General features: G+C 40.3%; 2 protein-coding genes across 3 annotated transcripts in view; one reads left to right on the top strand and one right to left on the bottom strand.

The window, feature by feature from the left end:
* The window catches only part of LOC117439053 (uncharacterized), a 2,641-nt gene extending 1,222 nt beyond the window's left edge, over positions 1-1,419 (bottom strand). The window contains exons 1-3 of the mRNA XM_034074766.1: positions 1,334-1,419; positions 272-529; positions 1-138 (exon numbers count right to left, since the gene is read on the bottom strand). The exon at positions 1-138 is cut by the window's left edge and continues 104 nt beyond it. Of these exons, the coding sequence (XP_033930657.1) occupies positions 1-138; positions 272-350 (217 nt within the window). The 5' untranslated portion in view covers positions 351-529; positions 1,334-1,419. The remainder of the gene's footprint in view (positions 139-271; positions 530-1,333) is intronic.
* The window catches only part of cmah (cytidine monophospho-N-acetylneuraminic acid hydroxylase), a 28,376-nt gene continuing 13,557 nt past the window's right edge, over positions 1,242-16,060 (top strand). For both annotated transcript variants that reach the window (XM_034074756.2, XM_071201749.1), the window contains exons 1-3: positions 1,242-2,006; positions 6,044-6,135; positions 13,966-14,075. In XM_034074756.2, coding sequence (XP_033930647.1) covers positions 1,795-2,006; positions 6,044-6,135; positions 13,966-14,075 — 414 coding nt within the window. In that variant the 5' untranslated portion in view covers positions 1,242-1,794. The remainder of the gene's footprint in view (positions 2,007-6,043; positions 6,136-13,965; positions 14,076-16,060) is intronic.

The following is a 16,060-nucleotide window of genomic DNA, read 5'->3' as shown; positions in this document are numbered from 1 at the left end:
CAGCAAGGATGGGGTCTTCCTCGTCACTGCTCGACAGACCATCACCAGACCTCTTCTGGGATTTCTTCTTGGGTCGGCCCTCCCGCAGCTTTGAGAATCGAGTCCTCTGCGTTTGATACCATTTCAGAATTGAATGATCTGCAATGACAGAAATCAAAACAAATAATTAGTCCAATCATTGAAATGTTCATTGGCAGCAATGTATGTCAAGTATCTGAAATAGATTTCAAATATTTGAAAGTAATTGAAATGTACATTTTTTTCTACTTACAATCCAACCTGTACTCCGCAGCCTTTCCCTCCCATAGGTGCCTCTTTAATGCCTTCTCTTTGTGCCGTTTGTCCTTCATGTCATACAGTAGCTTCTTACTCTTCACCCAGCAAGAGATTGCCTCCTCCTGCGCCTCTGTGAAGCTGTATGTTACACCAGGGGGTGGGTTCTCCTTCTGGGCCTTGCCTTTCCCTTTGTCGCCCTTGCCCACTTCAGGCTTGGACTTGCCTGCAGGGAGAGCGGGGGAGGCTGACTCATCTGAAAATATACCAAATGAAAAACAAATTAAGTACATGCAGGACAACAATGTATGAGAATATATAACAAAATCAATTACCCCTCTTGCCCCCCATCCAGGGTTCGAGTTATGTAGGAGCCAATGGGAGCTGAGCTCACATTAGGAGGGGTCTGAGCTCCCATGGACGCAGTGAAACTATACGTCTGTGGGGGTCGCTAATACATTACCAACAACCATTATTTTAATCACAAATAATGCATGTGTCAATGTAATGAGTATTTTTACGTTAACGAGGTAAATAGGCTAAAAGAAAAACATGTTTTCCAAAATAACTACGCATCTCTTGAATGACAATATTCCTGCACTGCACCTCCAAGGTGCGCAATACATTATTACGCAATCTATGCCGATGATGTGTGCGCGTGTAGTTGCACCTTTTCATATTTAAGTTTGTAGCAAGTAGAGAGAGGGCTGCTGCTGCTGCGTGAGAGTGTGGGTGCGCGCGTGCGTACCCACACACACGGCCCGTCTACACTACAGCGTCGAAAGCTCCAATCTGCTCCAATCTGCCCATTCACTTTCAATGGGGTGACGTCACGTAGCCGCGCTTTTTCGCCGAACTCAATTGTGGGTAGCATAGCGAGGCGTCTCAGGCGTCTCAGGCGACAGAAGTTGAACAATGTTCACGCCCAGCTCCAAGCTATTTTTGGAGCTGTAGTGTGGACGCTCCGACACTCACATGCAGCAGCAGACTCCCCATAGAGCACAGTTTATAACTCGAAGCCTGCCCCCATCCATACCAAAAATAAGTTAGAAATATTTACCTTCATCCTCCGAGAATTAGGCATGTCTGTTACGATGAGGAGAAGGTGAATGCTGCCGAGACTCTTCGGACTGCTGAGGAGACCTGGGACCCTCTGGGGGCCGCTCTGGAGTTTTAGTTGGCCCGACATTCTTGCATTTCCTCCCTTTTCTCTCTCTGGTTGCAGACTCAGTGCTGTGTTCGTGGACCTCGGTTTCCTCTGGTTTCCTCTTCTGAGTGCATTTAACAGCCAACTTCTTCCGTCTGCCTCTCCCTGCCTTGGATGGCATGTTAACGTTGAATTAAAGTAGAATTTACCTTGTGTTCTACTCCCAATAATCTCCGATCAAGAATTTGATTTCCCACATGGCCGACGCTTTTATACCAAGTTCGGGGCCATCTTCGTGCGAAATTCACAATTCCATATTCGTGTGTCCATCGGGAGTCAATTTCGGGACAGTGTGACAGGGCCTTTAGGGTAAAATGACCTCTCAAAGTGCAAAGGTGTTGTTCTCGCTGGGCGCTGAAGCTGTGGGCTCTCTCAAAGATGGAGCTAATTTCAAGAAAAACCCAGAGGATGGTAAATGTTACATCATTTACAAAGACAAGAGCATCAATGTTCTTAAAGCGTGCAAGAACCAGTGCAAACACCAAGGAGGGTTGTTCATCAAAGACATCGAAGACCTGGACGGCAGGTGAGCTCCTTCTACTAGTCCACGTTTTAAATGTACTGTATAGAGCGGGGGTGCCCAACCTTGTTTCACTGAGGGCCACGTCGGGCCCCTCAGTTGTCTTGTATTTGCTCCCTCACTTTGAGCATCATTCATCCATCGAAAAGTAAAATAAATGTCACAATTATTAACTAACTTTAAATAATAATTTCCCCCAACACACGTTACTATGTCTAGATCAGATATGTGGCAGTCAAGCAACGCGTACAAAAGCCTCAACCCCAAGTGAGCTTGTAGTTAATTCATGGTAGCATGTGTGCTTAGCTGTAAACACAGTCGGATGGGGGACCAAAAAAGTTCCCTTTTCCGGTGGCCGGTACCGAAACTTGAAACGGTTGAAACTCCCAAAAATGTTCCCGTTTTTTAATGTGCGTTAAAAAACATAGAGCAAGGTGAAGTAAAATGTTACATGTCAGTAAAAACAGAGTAACAGTGTTGTGCAGAACACGTACAGAAATATATTCGAAGGACTGGGCCGCTCACTAGAGATGAGGTGTATTGCCTCATAAGTGAAGTTATAGGTTAGCAAATTCAACCAAATCATTTATTCTTGATACTTGAATTTGTATTAAGAAAAAAAAACAGCACACATTTCATTTATGTTGTTACAAAAAGTGTTGGCAGCTCATCCCTTAAAACAGAAGCTTCAGACTGCTTATAGGGGGAAATATGAAGGGTATATTTCAAACTTGTTATACTAATAAGGTATTGGGATTTTTGTATCAACTAAGATGTGTTATAAAATGTTTTCAAATGTAATTGATTGAATTTATTTGAAAAGTGGGAATACTAATGTGTATTATCTGTTGACGATACATATATATTACAAAAGAACAATAGAAGAAAAGCACAAGTTTCAGGTGTGGCCATACGGGTATAGATACTTCTGCATTTACTGGTTTTCACATCAGAATCAGAATCTCTTTGTTAGTCCTGCAGCGGGGAAACGTACAGCAAAAGTAAAGTGGAAAGTAAAAAAGGCATGCAATAATAAAAAGGAAAGCAGAAATTAGTCATAAAATAGAAATAAAGACCAATAAGTACACAACCACGGCTAAAGAAAATTATAGCAGGAATTTAAGTTAAACTAAGTGACATAAAAAGCATGTTATAGTATTGAGACGTCACCACAAGGTTTATGAATATATGTATTTATATACATTTGACCTAATCTGCATTACTTGCACATTGGCCTTGCACTATTTCATTGTTTTATTGTTTTATAAATCTATGTTGCATCACTCTCGGAGCCTGTGACTTAAAGGTAACCTATTATGAGTTACAAATCCGAACAGATGGGCCTCCACAGACTTTATTTAGTTTCATTTGATTAACATTTCTGTAAATGCGCTAGTTAGCCATCAGACTATTTTTCATCTGCAGTCCCTGGACAGATGTTGAAAGTCATCCTAAACCATTTCTCTTCAAATGACAGGTGAATACAATCAGTAAAACAACATTCAACATAGATGCTTATATTGTGATAAAAGCATATATAAAAACAAAAAGACGTATTCACAAAGCGGACGGATAGCAACAGGCACGTGCAAACTCCCGATTGTGTCGCTTCCTTAATGGAACAATGCAGCTCTTGTTGACCTAGTTACAGGTTCTGCTGCTTTCCCAGGCCTTTTTACTTTCGTTTCTTCTTTCATCACACATTCAAGCCCCCAGTGTTCACGTATCATTTCAATCTGAATTCTTCACTTTCTTCTTACACATTTCATTTCAGCATCGCAGTTTGGCGTCAGCTTTTCAGCATAAAGCACTAGCAATTTCTTCAGGAATTGCATTCTCTAGTTAATGTTAAAATCTGAAGAAAACCTCTAACACAAGGTCTGAACAATGTTTAACATCTCTAAAAGTAAGAATCAGATTTAAAAGTTGTTTCACACGAATAATGTCAGAAAGATGTGTGACATTTTAAAGTTAGAATGAGGTTTCTGAGTGAAAGTATGAATGAACAGTTGAAGTCGCATGAAGATTTGTTGAAGTTGAAGAATTTCTCCGTTGACTTCAATGGTTAAAAAGGTGATGTATTATGGGATGTATCTCTGGAATTATGAAAGGTATGAATGAGAAAAGTAATAGCCATCGATTCCCGACCGAGCTGAACGTTTTGATGCTCGAACGGAGTTTCTGCGATGTTCAATACGGGAGGAGAAGAGGGCCAAATTAAGTCGGCGGAATAATGAACTTTTCACTAAATGAGTTCTCCCAGCTAATCACAAGATTTGATTTCTCTAAATATCCCTTCTTATTTCAAGAAATCTAACCAAGCAAATGTTCACTTGTTCTATTGGCATATTGTTGCACTTATTTCAAGTGAAGACAGCTTTTTTTAATTATTGTTTAACTTGTTTTTGGAGCAGCATTTTTCCCAGTGCACTATCTCTGTGAAGCGACTTTGAGCACCTGTAAAAGCGCTAACACATTATTATTATTATTACTTCACAGTGTTACGACAAAAACATTCTTCACTTGCAAAATGATCTTTTAAATATACAAACTAGGGCCGGGACTTTAACGCGTTAATTAAGATGAATTAATTACACACAAATTAACGCATTAAAAAAAGTAACGCATTTTAATCGCACTTATTTTTGCACAGCGGAACGTTTCTCACTGGATGAGTTTCAGGCGTACCGATTATACTGGAGCACCAACTAACGTTCATGACTTCAGCATGGGACTTCAAACAACAACAAACCACGGTGAACAATAGTCAAACATGAACGAACAAGCTGATGAGACCGCTTCGGTCGGCCCCGTGGATGGGACATTTTGTTTTAAATAACGGACGGGTGGAAGCGTCGACAAGAGCACGGTTGTGTGCAAATTATGCAAAAAAGAATTTGCATATCACCGCAGCACATCAAGCCTAAAGTATCACCTAAATGCAAAGCATGAAGCAGCTAGCATGTAGCAGCTAGCATGTAGCAGCTAGCATGTAGCAGCTAGCATGTAGCAGCTAGCGTGGACGTTAGCCCGACTCCGAGTGCAAGGAACCACACCCTGACCCAACCCACACTCAACCAGATGACTGGTTTCAGGGCCAGGATAAGTGAGTCCACGTCTGAGAGAATAACCACTGCAATGCACTCGACTGTAGACCACGTGGAGTAAATCCATGTGAAAATTGCTTCTCACTGTTCTCAGGTCAAATATGTATATTTGATTAAAAATGCGATTAATTTCGATTCATTAATTACAAAGCCTCTATTAATTAGATTAATTTTTTTAATCGAGTCCCGGCTCTAGTACAAACATCATATGTGTAATTCATGGCACAATTCAAGCGGGATCGAAAGATAATTTCTCTCTCGCCATTGACTACCATACATTTTTTTCTCCGAAATATGGTCCCATGGGTCGGAAGTAGAAGGGCGGGACTTTGTCTCTCCATATCTGAGACGTATAATATATGGATGAAAACAGTAGGGGACCTTTAAAATGTTCATTACCATATCTCCACTGTAGCTACCGTGACAATAAAGCCTTAGAATCTTTCAAATGTGTCTGCCATAATCACAAAGCTGGGATTATTAGGTGTCTCTACAGCAGGGGTGTCAAACTCAATTTCATCGCGGGCCACAATCGCATAAAGGTTGCACTCAAAGGGCCGGTTGTAACTATATAAATATATAATATATATATATATATATAAAATAATGTATAATTTATATTACATTATTGCCTCTGAATTGGATTATTATCGGAGAGGATAATAACTTAGTAATTAACTACGTCTGAAAGCAGAAGTCCAAGTCTCTTCAGTGCGCATGTCACAAAACGAGATGCATTGTGGGACATGTAGTTTATGGGCAACCTGCTTCTGTAAAGTGGCATGTACCCGTATAATAAACGTATTATATTCTTTGCTAGCTCTTGCGGGGCCACATAAAATGAAGTTGCGTGCCGGATTTGGCCCCCGGGCCTTGAGTTTGAGACCCCTGCTCTAGTATGTCTTCAATTACCACTGACAGTCTCTCTGTTCACAGGACTGTGACATGCACGAAGCACAACTGGAAGTTGAACGTGTCAACGATGAAATATGTGAACCCACCTGACAGTTTCTTGCAGGACGAGCTTGGTAAATTACCTTTTCTTTGTAGACGTCCATCAATAGTTGTCTGTGTGAACTTTTGCACAGCCTTCCACTGCTGTTCTTCAAATCTTTATTCTTCAACTTCCACTTCTTATTATTTCAACCAAATGGTTTGGCTCTCAGCCACTTCAGCTACAGAAACCAATCAAATATCAAAATATTCAGCATTTTCAGCACATGATGGAACACCTTTGATCTCTGGGCTCACACAGGTCTTTGATAACGTTGTCACCATGGTAACATTTGATCTCTGGGCTCACACAGTTGTTTGATAATACATATTTCAACAGAAACCACAACTATTTTCTTACCCCAACAAAACCGTTTTTTACTATTCCTCAACATAACCAGTAAGTTTAGTTTGAATTACTAACTTTGAACACATGTGTAGTAGTAGTAGAAGTACTCAGGTCTTGTACTTGAGTAAAAGTAGAAGTACTCAGGTCTTGTACTTGAGTAAAAGTAGAAGTACTCAGGTCTTGTACTTGAGTAAAAGTAGAAGTACTCAGGTCTTGTACTTGAGTAAAAGTAGAAGTACTCAGGTCTTGTACTTGAGTAAAAGTAGAAGTACTCAGGTCTTGTACTTGAGTAAAAGTAGAAGTACTCAGGTCTTGTACTTGAGTAAAAGTAGAAGTACTCAGGTCTTGTACTTGAGTAAAAGTAGAAGTACTCAGGTCTTGTACTTGAGTAAAAGTAGAAGTACTCAGGTCTTGTACTTGAGTGAAAGTAGAAGTACTCACATCTTGTACTTGAGTAAAAGTAGAAGTACTCACATCTTGTAATTGAGTAAAAGTAGAAGTATTCACATCTTGTACTTGAGTAAAAGTAGAAGTATTCAGATCTTGTACTTGAGTAAAAGTAGAAGTACTCAGGTCTTGTACTTGAGTGAAAGTAGAAGTACTCAGGTCTTGTACTTGAGTGAAAGTAGAAGTACTCACATCTTGTACTTGAGTAAAAGTAGAAGTATTCAGATCTTGTACTTGAGTAAAAGTAGAAGTACTCAGGTCTTGTACTTGAGTAAAAGTAGAAGTACTCAGGTCTTGTACTTGAGTAAAAGTAGAAGTACTCAGGTCTTGTACTTGAGTAAAAGTAGAAGTACTCAGGTCTTGTACTTGAGTGAAATTAGAAGTACTCACATCTTGTACTTGAGTAAAAGTAGAAGTATTCAGATCTTGTACTTGAGTAAAAGTAGAAGTACTCAGGTCTTGTACTTGAGTAAAAGTAGAAGTACTCAGGTCTTGTACTTGAGTAAAAGTAGAAGTACTCAGGTCTTGTACTTGAGTAAAAGTAGAAGTACTCAGGTCTTGTACTTGAGTAAAAGTAGAAGTACTCAGGTCTTGTACTTGAGTAAAAGTAGAAGTACTCAGGTCTTGTACTTGAGTAAAAGTAGAAGTACTCAGGTCTTGTACTTGAGTAAAAGTAGAAGTACTCAGGTCTTGTACTTGAGTGAAAGTAGAAGTACTCACATCTTGTACTTGAGTAAAAGTAGAAGTATTCAGATCTTGTACTTGAGTAAAAGTAGAAGTACTCAGGTCTTGTACTTGAGTAAAAGTAGAAGTACTCAGGTCTTGTACTTGAGTAAAAGTAGAAGTACTCAGGTCTTGTACTTGAGTAAAAGTAGAAGTACTCAGGTCTTGTACTTGAGTAAAAGTAGAAGTACTCAGGTCTTGTACTTGAGTAAAAGTAGAAGTACTCAGATCTTGTACTTGAGTAAAAGTAGAAGTACTCAGGTCTTGTACTTGAGTAAAAGTAGAAGTACTCAGGTCTTGTACTTGAGTAAAAGTAGAAGTACTCAGGTCTTGTACTTGAGTAAAAGTAGAAGTACTCAGGTCTTGTACTTGAGTAAAAGTAGAAGTACTCAGGTCTTGTACTTGAGTAAAAGTAGAAGTACTCACATCTTGTACTTGAGTAAAAGTAGAAGTACTCAGGTCTTGTACTTGAGTAAAAGTAGAAGTACTCAGGTCTTGTACTTGAGTAAAAGTAGAAGTACTCAGGTCTTGTACTTGAGTAAAAGTAGAAGTACTCAGATCTTGTACTTGAGTAAAAGTAGAAGTACTCAGGTCTTGTACTTGAGTAAAAGTAGAAGTACTCAGATCTTGTACTTGAGTAAAAGTAGAAGTACTCAGGTCTTGTACTTGAGTAAAAGTAGAAGTACTCAGGTCTTGTACTTGAGTAAAAGTAGAAGTACTCAGGTCTTGTACTTGAGTAAAAGTAGAAGTACTCAGGTCTTGTACTTGAGTAAAAGTAGAAGTACTCAGGTCTTGTACTTGAGTAAAAGTAGAAGTACTCAGGTCTTGTACTTGAGTAAAAGTAGAAGTACTCAGGTCTTGTACTTGAGTAAAAGTAGAAGTACTCAGGTCTTGTACTTGAGTAAAAGTAGAAGTACTCAGGTCTTGTACTTGAGTAAAAGTAGAAGTACTCAGGTCTTGTACTTGAGTAAAAGTAGAAGTACTCAGGTCTTGTACTTGAGTAAAAGTAGAAGTACTCAGGTCTTGTACTTGAGTAAAAGTAGAAGTACTCAGGTCTTGTACTTGAGTAAAAGTAGAAGTACTCAGGTCTTGTACTTGAGTAAAAGTAGAAGTACTCAGGTCTTGTACTTGAGTAAAAGTAGAAGTACTCAGATCTTGTACTTGAGTAAAAGTAGAAGTACTCACATCTTGTACTTGAGTAAAAGTAGAAGTATTCAGATCTTGTACTTGAGTAAAAGTAGAAGTACTCAGGTCTTGTACTTGAGTGAAAGTAGAAGTACTCAGGTCTTGTACTTGAGTGAAAGTAGAAGTACTCACATCTTGTACTTGAGTAAAAGTAGAAGTATTCAGATCTTGTACTTGAGTAAAAGTAGAAGTACTCAGGTCTTGTACTTGAGTAAAAGTAGAAGTACTCAGGTCTTGTACTTGAGTAAAAGTAGAAGTACTCAGGTCTTGTACTTGAGTAAAAGTAGAAGTACTCAGGTCTTGTACTTGAGTGAAATTAGAAGTACTCACATCTTGTACTTGAGTAAAAGTAGAAGTATTCAGATCTTGTACTTGAGTAAAAGTAGAAGTACTCAGGTCTTGTACTTGAGTAAAAGTAGAAGTACTCAGGTCTTGTACTTGAGTACAAGTAGAAGTACTCAGGTCTTGTACTTGAGTAAAAGTAGAAGTACTCAGGTCTTGTACTTGAGTAAAAGTAGAAGTACTCAGGTCTTGTACTTGAGTGAAAGTAGAAGTACTCACATCTTGTACTTGAGTAAAAGTAGAAGTACTCAGGTCTTGTACTTGAGTAAAAGTAGAAGTACTCAGGTCTTGTACTTGAGTAAAAGTAGAAGTACTCAGGTCTTGTACTTGAGTAAAAGTAGAAGTACTCACATCTTGTACTTGAGTAAAAGTAGAAGTACTCAGGTCTTGTACTTGAGTAAAAGTAGAAGTACTCAGGTCTTGTACTTGAGTAAAAGTAGAAGTACTCACATCTTGTACTTGAGTAAAAGTAGAAGTACTCAGGTCTTGTACTTGAGTAAAAGTAGAAGTACTCAGGTCTTGTACTTGAGTAAAAGTAGAAGTACTCATGTTTTGTACTTGAGTAAAAGTAGAAGCACTCACATCTTGTACTTGAGTAAAAGTAGAAGTACTCAGGTCTTGTACTTGAGTAAAAGTAGAAGTACTCAGGTCTTGTACTTGAGTAAAAGTAGAAGTACTCAGGTCTTGTACTTGAGTAAAAGTAGAAGTACTCAGGTCTTGTACTTGAGTAAAAGTAGAAGTACTCAGGTCTTGTACTTGAGTAAAAGTAGAAGTACCAGAGTGTACAGGGCCGCACCTGGCTAACTTGGGGCCCCAAGCGACATTGTGAGATGAGGCTCCCCCCCCCCCCAACCGACAAGTAGGCTACTATGCAAATATAATTCCTGTTTATTATTATTATTATCAACACAGTTACTTTTTTATACAGTGAGGTAAATGGTAAATGTGCATGTATGTCGTTCAGTATGCGTTAACAGGTGAATACGTCTGCATTTCCTGCCAAATACTAGCCTCAAAAAGATTAAAATATAATTAATGCAAATAAACTACTTCTACTAATAATCATAATCAATTCAATAATGTAAATACTATATTATTTTTATTATAATATAGTTGTAATATAGTCAGGACAAAACATGCTTATGACATGCTCAAAAACTGATATTTCTTAAATCTGTATTGTAGTTCCCTCTGTCAGCAATGTATCAACTACACACACATTCCTATCAGTATTTCTCTGTGTTGTTGTTGACATGATGATGACTGTTAGGAGTTAAGGGGAGAGGCTGAGCATCACCATGAAATGTGCAAATTGACATAAAAATGAATAAAAGGGGGAAAATGCTCCATGTTTTTTAGGCTGTAAACTTTAACTGTTATGTCAGCCAACTAGACAGACAGTGTATCTTCCTCCTGTACATTAGCAGATCAAAGGCATCACATACTTGAATGAATGTTAAATAAAGAATTCTGTAAATAACTGCATCTCCATTAGCCGCAGAGACTGCCTTCTTCATGTTGTGAATTGCAGCTGATGCTTTAATATGGCAATTTGACTTATACAACATTCGCAAGTTGTACATTTGACTCATACAATAACCCACCTTCGAGTGATGCTCTAGTTTCTCCATGTTTTGTTTTTTCCCCTCTTGCTTGCGCCGGACTGAAACTGTCTTTTCACCGACATCTCTTCACCTGCACTAGTGGCCGTATCAAAGCCGTGATTGGTCAGATGTCGATTCATTGCAACGGTGTCTGGTTACAGACGTGCTCCCCTTGTCACCTCTCACTCTCGCGGGTGGTGCGCGGAGAACTGAGCGGAGAACTGCGCACAGCAGATGAGGCCCTCTGGGCGGGGCCCCATGCAGCCTGCGTGATTGGCCTGTAGGGAGGGGCGGCACTATAATTTTAACTCTGTTATCTTGTACCAGAGTGTAGGAATACTCTGTTACAGTAAAAGTCCTGCATTCAAAATGTTCCTCAAGTAAAAGTAGAAAAGTATTATCATCAAAATATAGTGAAAGTAGCGACAGTAAAAGTATTCATTGAGCAGATTGGGCCATTTCAGAATAATATATATGATATGTTTTATAATGATTGATCATGAAAGTGTTCTCAAAGCTGGTGAAGGTGCAGCTAGTCTGAAGTACTTTGTAGACTGCAGGGTAGCTTGTGAATTTGCTCCAGGTGGAACTAAAGTCTGATTTAACACTTGATTATATTTCACATCATTCATCCAGATCTGTGAAGATATTAAATACATGTAGTGCAGTCGAAGTACACAATTTACCTCTGAACTGTAGTGGAGAAGAAGATACTTTCGACACAGTGGACCATACCATCCTCCTCCACCGCCTCGAGACCTACACCAGGGTGACGGACACGGCTCTGAAGTGGTTCTCAAGCTACCTCACCAACCGGAAGTACCACGTGTCTCTGGGGGGTTCCAGCTCTGACGACACCGCAGTGACATGCGGGCAGAGTTGGGTGTAACGCGTTACTGTAATAATATTACTTTGTCGGTAACGGAGTAGTGTAACGCGCTACTTTTATAATCCAGTAATCACACTACAGTTACTAACATCGCCCCGACACGCGTTACTTCGTTACTTTCTAAAATCAGTCATAATCAAACCTCAACAAACACCTGCAAAGAACACATGCTAGGTGAAGCTAACGCACATAGCTGTTGTTTATTTATATCACACACACACACACACACACACACACACACACACACACACACACACACACACACACACACACACTGTAGTTCTTCTTCTCTGTTTTCCGGTTGTTGCTTGTTTTGAATGACGAATACACACTACCGCCGCCTGCTGGTAAGGAGAGTTATTGCCACTCACGCATGCGCAGTTCGTACGTGCTCGGCTGAAGTCTGGCTCCAGTGCAACACATGGCCAACACGCAGGAGAACACGCTAACGCAACAGCGTGAGCAGAGATAGACTGCGCAAAATATACAGATAGCAGGAGACAGAGGACAGCCACGGTCAGATAGCAGGAGACAGAGGACAGCCACGGTCAGATAGCAGGAGACAGAGGACAGCCACGGTCAGATAGCAGGAGACAGAGGACAGCCACGGTCAGATAGCAGGAGACAGAGGACAGCCATGGTCAGATAGCAGGAGACAGAGGACAGCCACGGTCAGATAGCAGGAGACAGAGGACAGCCATGGTCAGATAGCAGGAGACAGAGGACAGCCACGGTCAGATAGCAGGAGACAGAGGACAGCCATGGTCAGATAGGAAAACATTCAGGAGCTATCTGGATCAGTCTTATGCGTGAACTAAAGAGAACATTTGAAACTTTAGCAGTCTGCGTGATCTGCCTGTAGGGAGGGGCGGGCCGGCCCTGAGAGTAAAGTAACGAGTAAAGTAACGAGTAAAGTAACAAATTACTTTATGTAGATAGTAACGAAGTAGTGTAATATATTACTTTTTTTTAAAGTAATATGTAATATGTAATATATTACTTTTTTTTAGTAACGACCCCATCTCTGCATGCGGGGTCCCACAGGGCTCAGTGCTGGGGCCGATCCTGTTTTTAATCTATCTATTACCTCTGGGTCATATCATCAGACAACATAACATCAACTTCCACTGCTATGCCGACAACACTCAGGTCTACATCAAAACACAACCCAATACCACCACTATCCAAACACTAAACACCTGCCTGGAAGACATCCGCTCCTGGATGACCACCAACTACCTTCAGCTCAACAGCAGCAAGACGGAGGCAATCCTGATAGGCACCACCGACCAGCTTGCCAAGGCCGCCAACATCAGCCCCTCCCTTGATGGTCAGCTCATTCCTCTCTCCTCCGTTGTCACCAACCTCGGTGTGAGGTTTGACCCCACTCTGTCTTTCCAAGCCCACATCAAACATATCACCAAGACCTCCTTCTTTCACCTGAAAAACATTTCCCGACTGAAGCCCTCACTCTCAACTGATGACATCAAAAAACTGGTTCATGCACTCGTCTTCTCAAGACTAGACTATTGCAATGCACTCCTCTCCGGTCTTCCAGCCAAATCCATCAACCGCTTGCAACTTGTCCAGAACAGCACAGCCAGAGTTCTCACCGGTACAAAAAGGTCCGCACACATAACCCCCATACTTGCAAAACTACACTGGCTCCCAGTCCAGTACAGGATCCAGTTTAAAGTTCTGCTCCTCACGTACAGAGCCCTGAATGGACAAAGCCCAAAATACCTCTGTGACCTCATCCGTACCCAGACATCTACCCGCTCTCTCCGCTCCAGCCACGCTCCTCTTCTTTACATCCCCCGCACACGTCTCCGAACAATGGGAGACCGAGCCTTCTGCTCGTTCGCCCCGCGCCTCTGGAACTCCCTCCCAGATCAGCTGAGATCTGCCCCTTCCACCGAGGTCTTCAAAACCGGCCTTAAGACCCTCTCCTTTCGGCAGGCCTTCCAATAAACTTTGAGCACGGTACACCTGGAGTACTGCCATTTTTATCGCTATCTCCGACTTTTATTTGTGTACTCTATTTTATATATATTATATTTTGATTTCTTATTATTACAATTATTTGTTTAATCTCTCAAAGTGTATCAGTATCCCTTGTTGTGAAGCACTTCGAGATTTGTCTTGGCAGATGAGAAGCGCTATATAAATTAAATATATATACTTTGACTGAAAATGTACCACCTCAAATGTGAACTTAAGTACAGTACTTGAGTAAATCTACTTAGTTACTTCACTGCTCCCCAGTGTGTTAGACAGTGATTCTGACCCTCACCAGCTGAGTATGTGTGTATTACCTCATGTACAGAAGTAGAGATTTTGGATGATGGCGGGCTTCAGTTGGTTGAGTTGAGCCCCGTCGACCCCTGGCTGGCGGACCCTCGAGAGGCCGAGGAGCTCCAGGAAGGAGAAGTGAAGGTTTGTTCCCAAGGCAATTCAAAGTGCTTTACAAAAATGAATAACCCAGGTACATGAATACAAGTTAGTCTTCCCGTGAAATTATAGTTCTTTTGACAGTTTTCTAACCTTTTATATTCCTTTCATCCTTCTCTTTCATCCATTTTGACTCTATGATTCAGCCTACCATAACAACATATTGACATCAGCTCTGACACCAACCATGTCCTGAACAGCGAATATGAATCGTTTCCATCAAATTGGAGATACAGGGTCTCACGTTTTAATAGGGTTAAACTGAAGACCTCCTTTCTGCACAATCCTTAAATTAAAGTACTTAAAGGTGGGGTAGGTAAGTTTGAGAAACCGGCGCGGAACTTTTTGTTATATTCCATGGAATGCTCTTAACGTCCCGATAGCAATGAATATCTGAAGTGCTTTGACAAAAAATCCATTAAAGAAAGTCATCTGTGGAAGCCGTGGCGCTGTAAAAAGCTCGACCAATCATCTGAGCCGGCCCGGCTAAAGTAACTGGACGGCCTACCTGCCTGTCAGCCTTCCATCGGGGCACAGTGTCGGAGCCAGGACATTTTGGGGTGGCATTGAAATCACTATTATATGAACATAAAAATACATCTCACTAGAAAATAAGGGGTTATTTAAGGAACCTACAACACACCTCTACATTATTTGGGATTGAGTGGTGGAATAGATCAAATAATATTCAGTATATCTAACTATTTTTTTCGTATTCCCGCAGGCAAAGTATCAACAAAGCTTACATTATACAAATGTAATGCAATATACAGACTGTTTAGCTTATGATGATCAGCAGCCCTATGAGCTCATTCTCTCAGCGTATCATCAGGAATACAGACACACACACATCATTTAAATTAAATGATAGGTTAAGAATAAACATCTTAAAGTAAATTATTGGTTAAGAATAAACATCTTAAAGTAAATGATTGGTTAAGAATAAACATCTTAAAGTAAATAACAATAAACAATAGCCCTTAACCCTGTAAGGCCCCTGGTTGTAATTTTACAACATTACTTTAAAGCTATCCTAAAAAAGTCAGTAAATGTTTAGTTTTTTTAAAAGACTACATTTACATAGTCAAACGGTCCTTTTGTTCAGCCTCAATGCTATTGGGTAGTACATGTGTTATAGGTCCTGCCCTCTGGCCGAAAATATATCACATTGAGCCCCACCACCAGGCCCAGGCCACCCAACCAAGCTCAATGCTGTAACCACACCTCCAGAACCCAACCCACTCATTTATGCTTTAAATTACTCTACCTGTACAGGCTTGCATCTTGTAGTCCAATACTAACTGCACAGTATTTACTGACACTGAGCTGTGAAAATATAACATTGTGAATTCACTATTTGATATAAGACTAACATTCCTGACAATATATCACTAGTCATCTTTTATGGTTTAAATGCATTTTGAATGGAACATTCTCAACATGAATGCATAAATTCAAATAAATATAACTTAAATATGTGGAAAAATACTGTGTTTGAAATGTGTAATTGAAACTAGATGTTAGCTTTTTGTTTAGATATATGTATATATGTTGTATTCCAGTCTCCCTTCAGATATGTTAAGTGGCATTCAACACAATGCTGCTCACCTCCTTCAGTTGGGAGAAAAGCTGGTTCAGGTTCAGCCTTATGGGGGGACAGGGCTGTTGAGCCTAGAGATGGATCTGTTGGTCCTGGCACCAGGGGGAGGGACAACTGATTTAGTGAATAGCTGCTAAAAATGTACCTGCATTTATTAAATGTCAGCTAAAAGAGCAGTGCAATTAAAAACCTGTATAGATATTAACAGTACTTAATGTCAGCTTAGTAAAAAAACATAATTATTATTTACAATGGACTACGCTTAGCTAACAGACACATTTCCACCACTCATGGACCACACCCACCTTTTCTTTGAAAAACTGGGTGACATACTGTCGCCCTTTTGTCCCTCTCTATTTTCTTTCTCTCC

This window comes from Pseudochaenichthys georgianus, chromosome 23 (assembly GCF_902827115.2).
Source record: "Pseudochaenichthys georgianus chromosome 23, fPseGeo1.2, whole genome shotgun sequence".
NCBI lineage: Eukaryota > Metazoa > Chordata > Actinopteri > Perciformes > Channichthyidae > Pseudochaenichthys > Pseudochaenichthys georgianus.
Note: the sequence above shows the minus strand (reverse complement) of the source record. Positions and strands in the feature narration are given on the sequence as shown.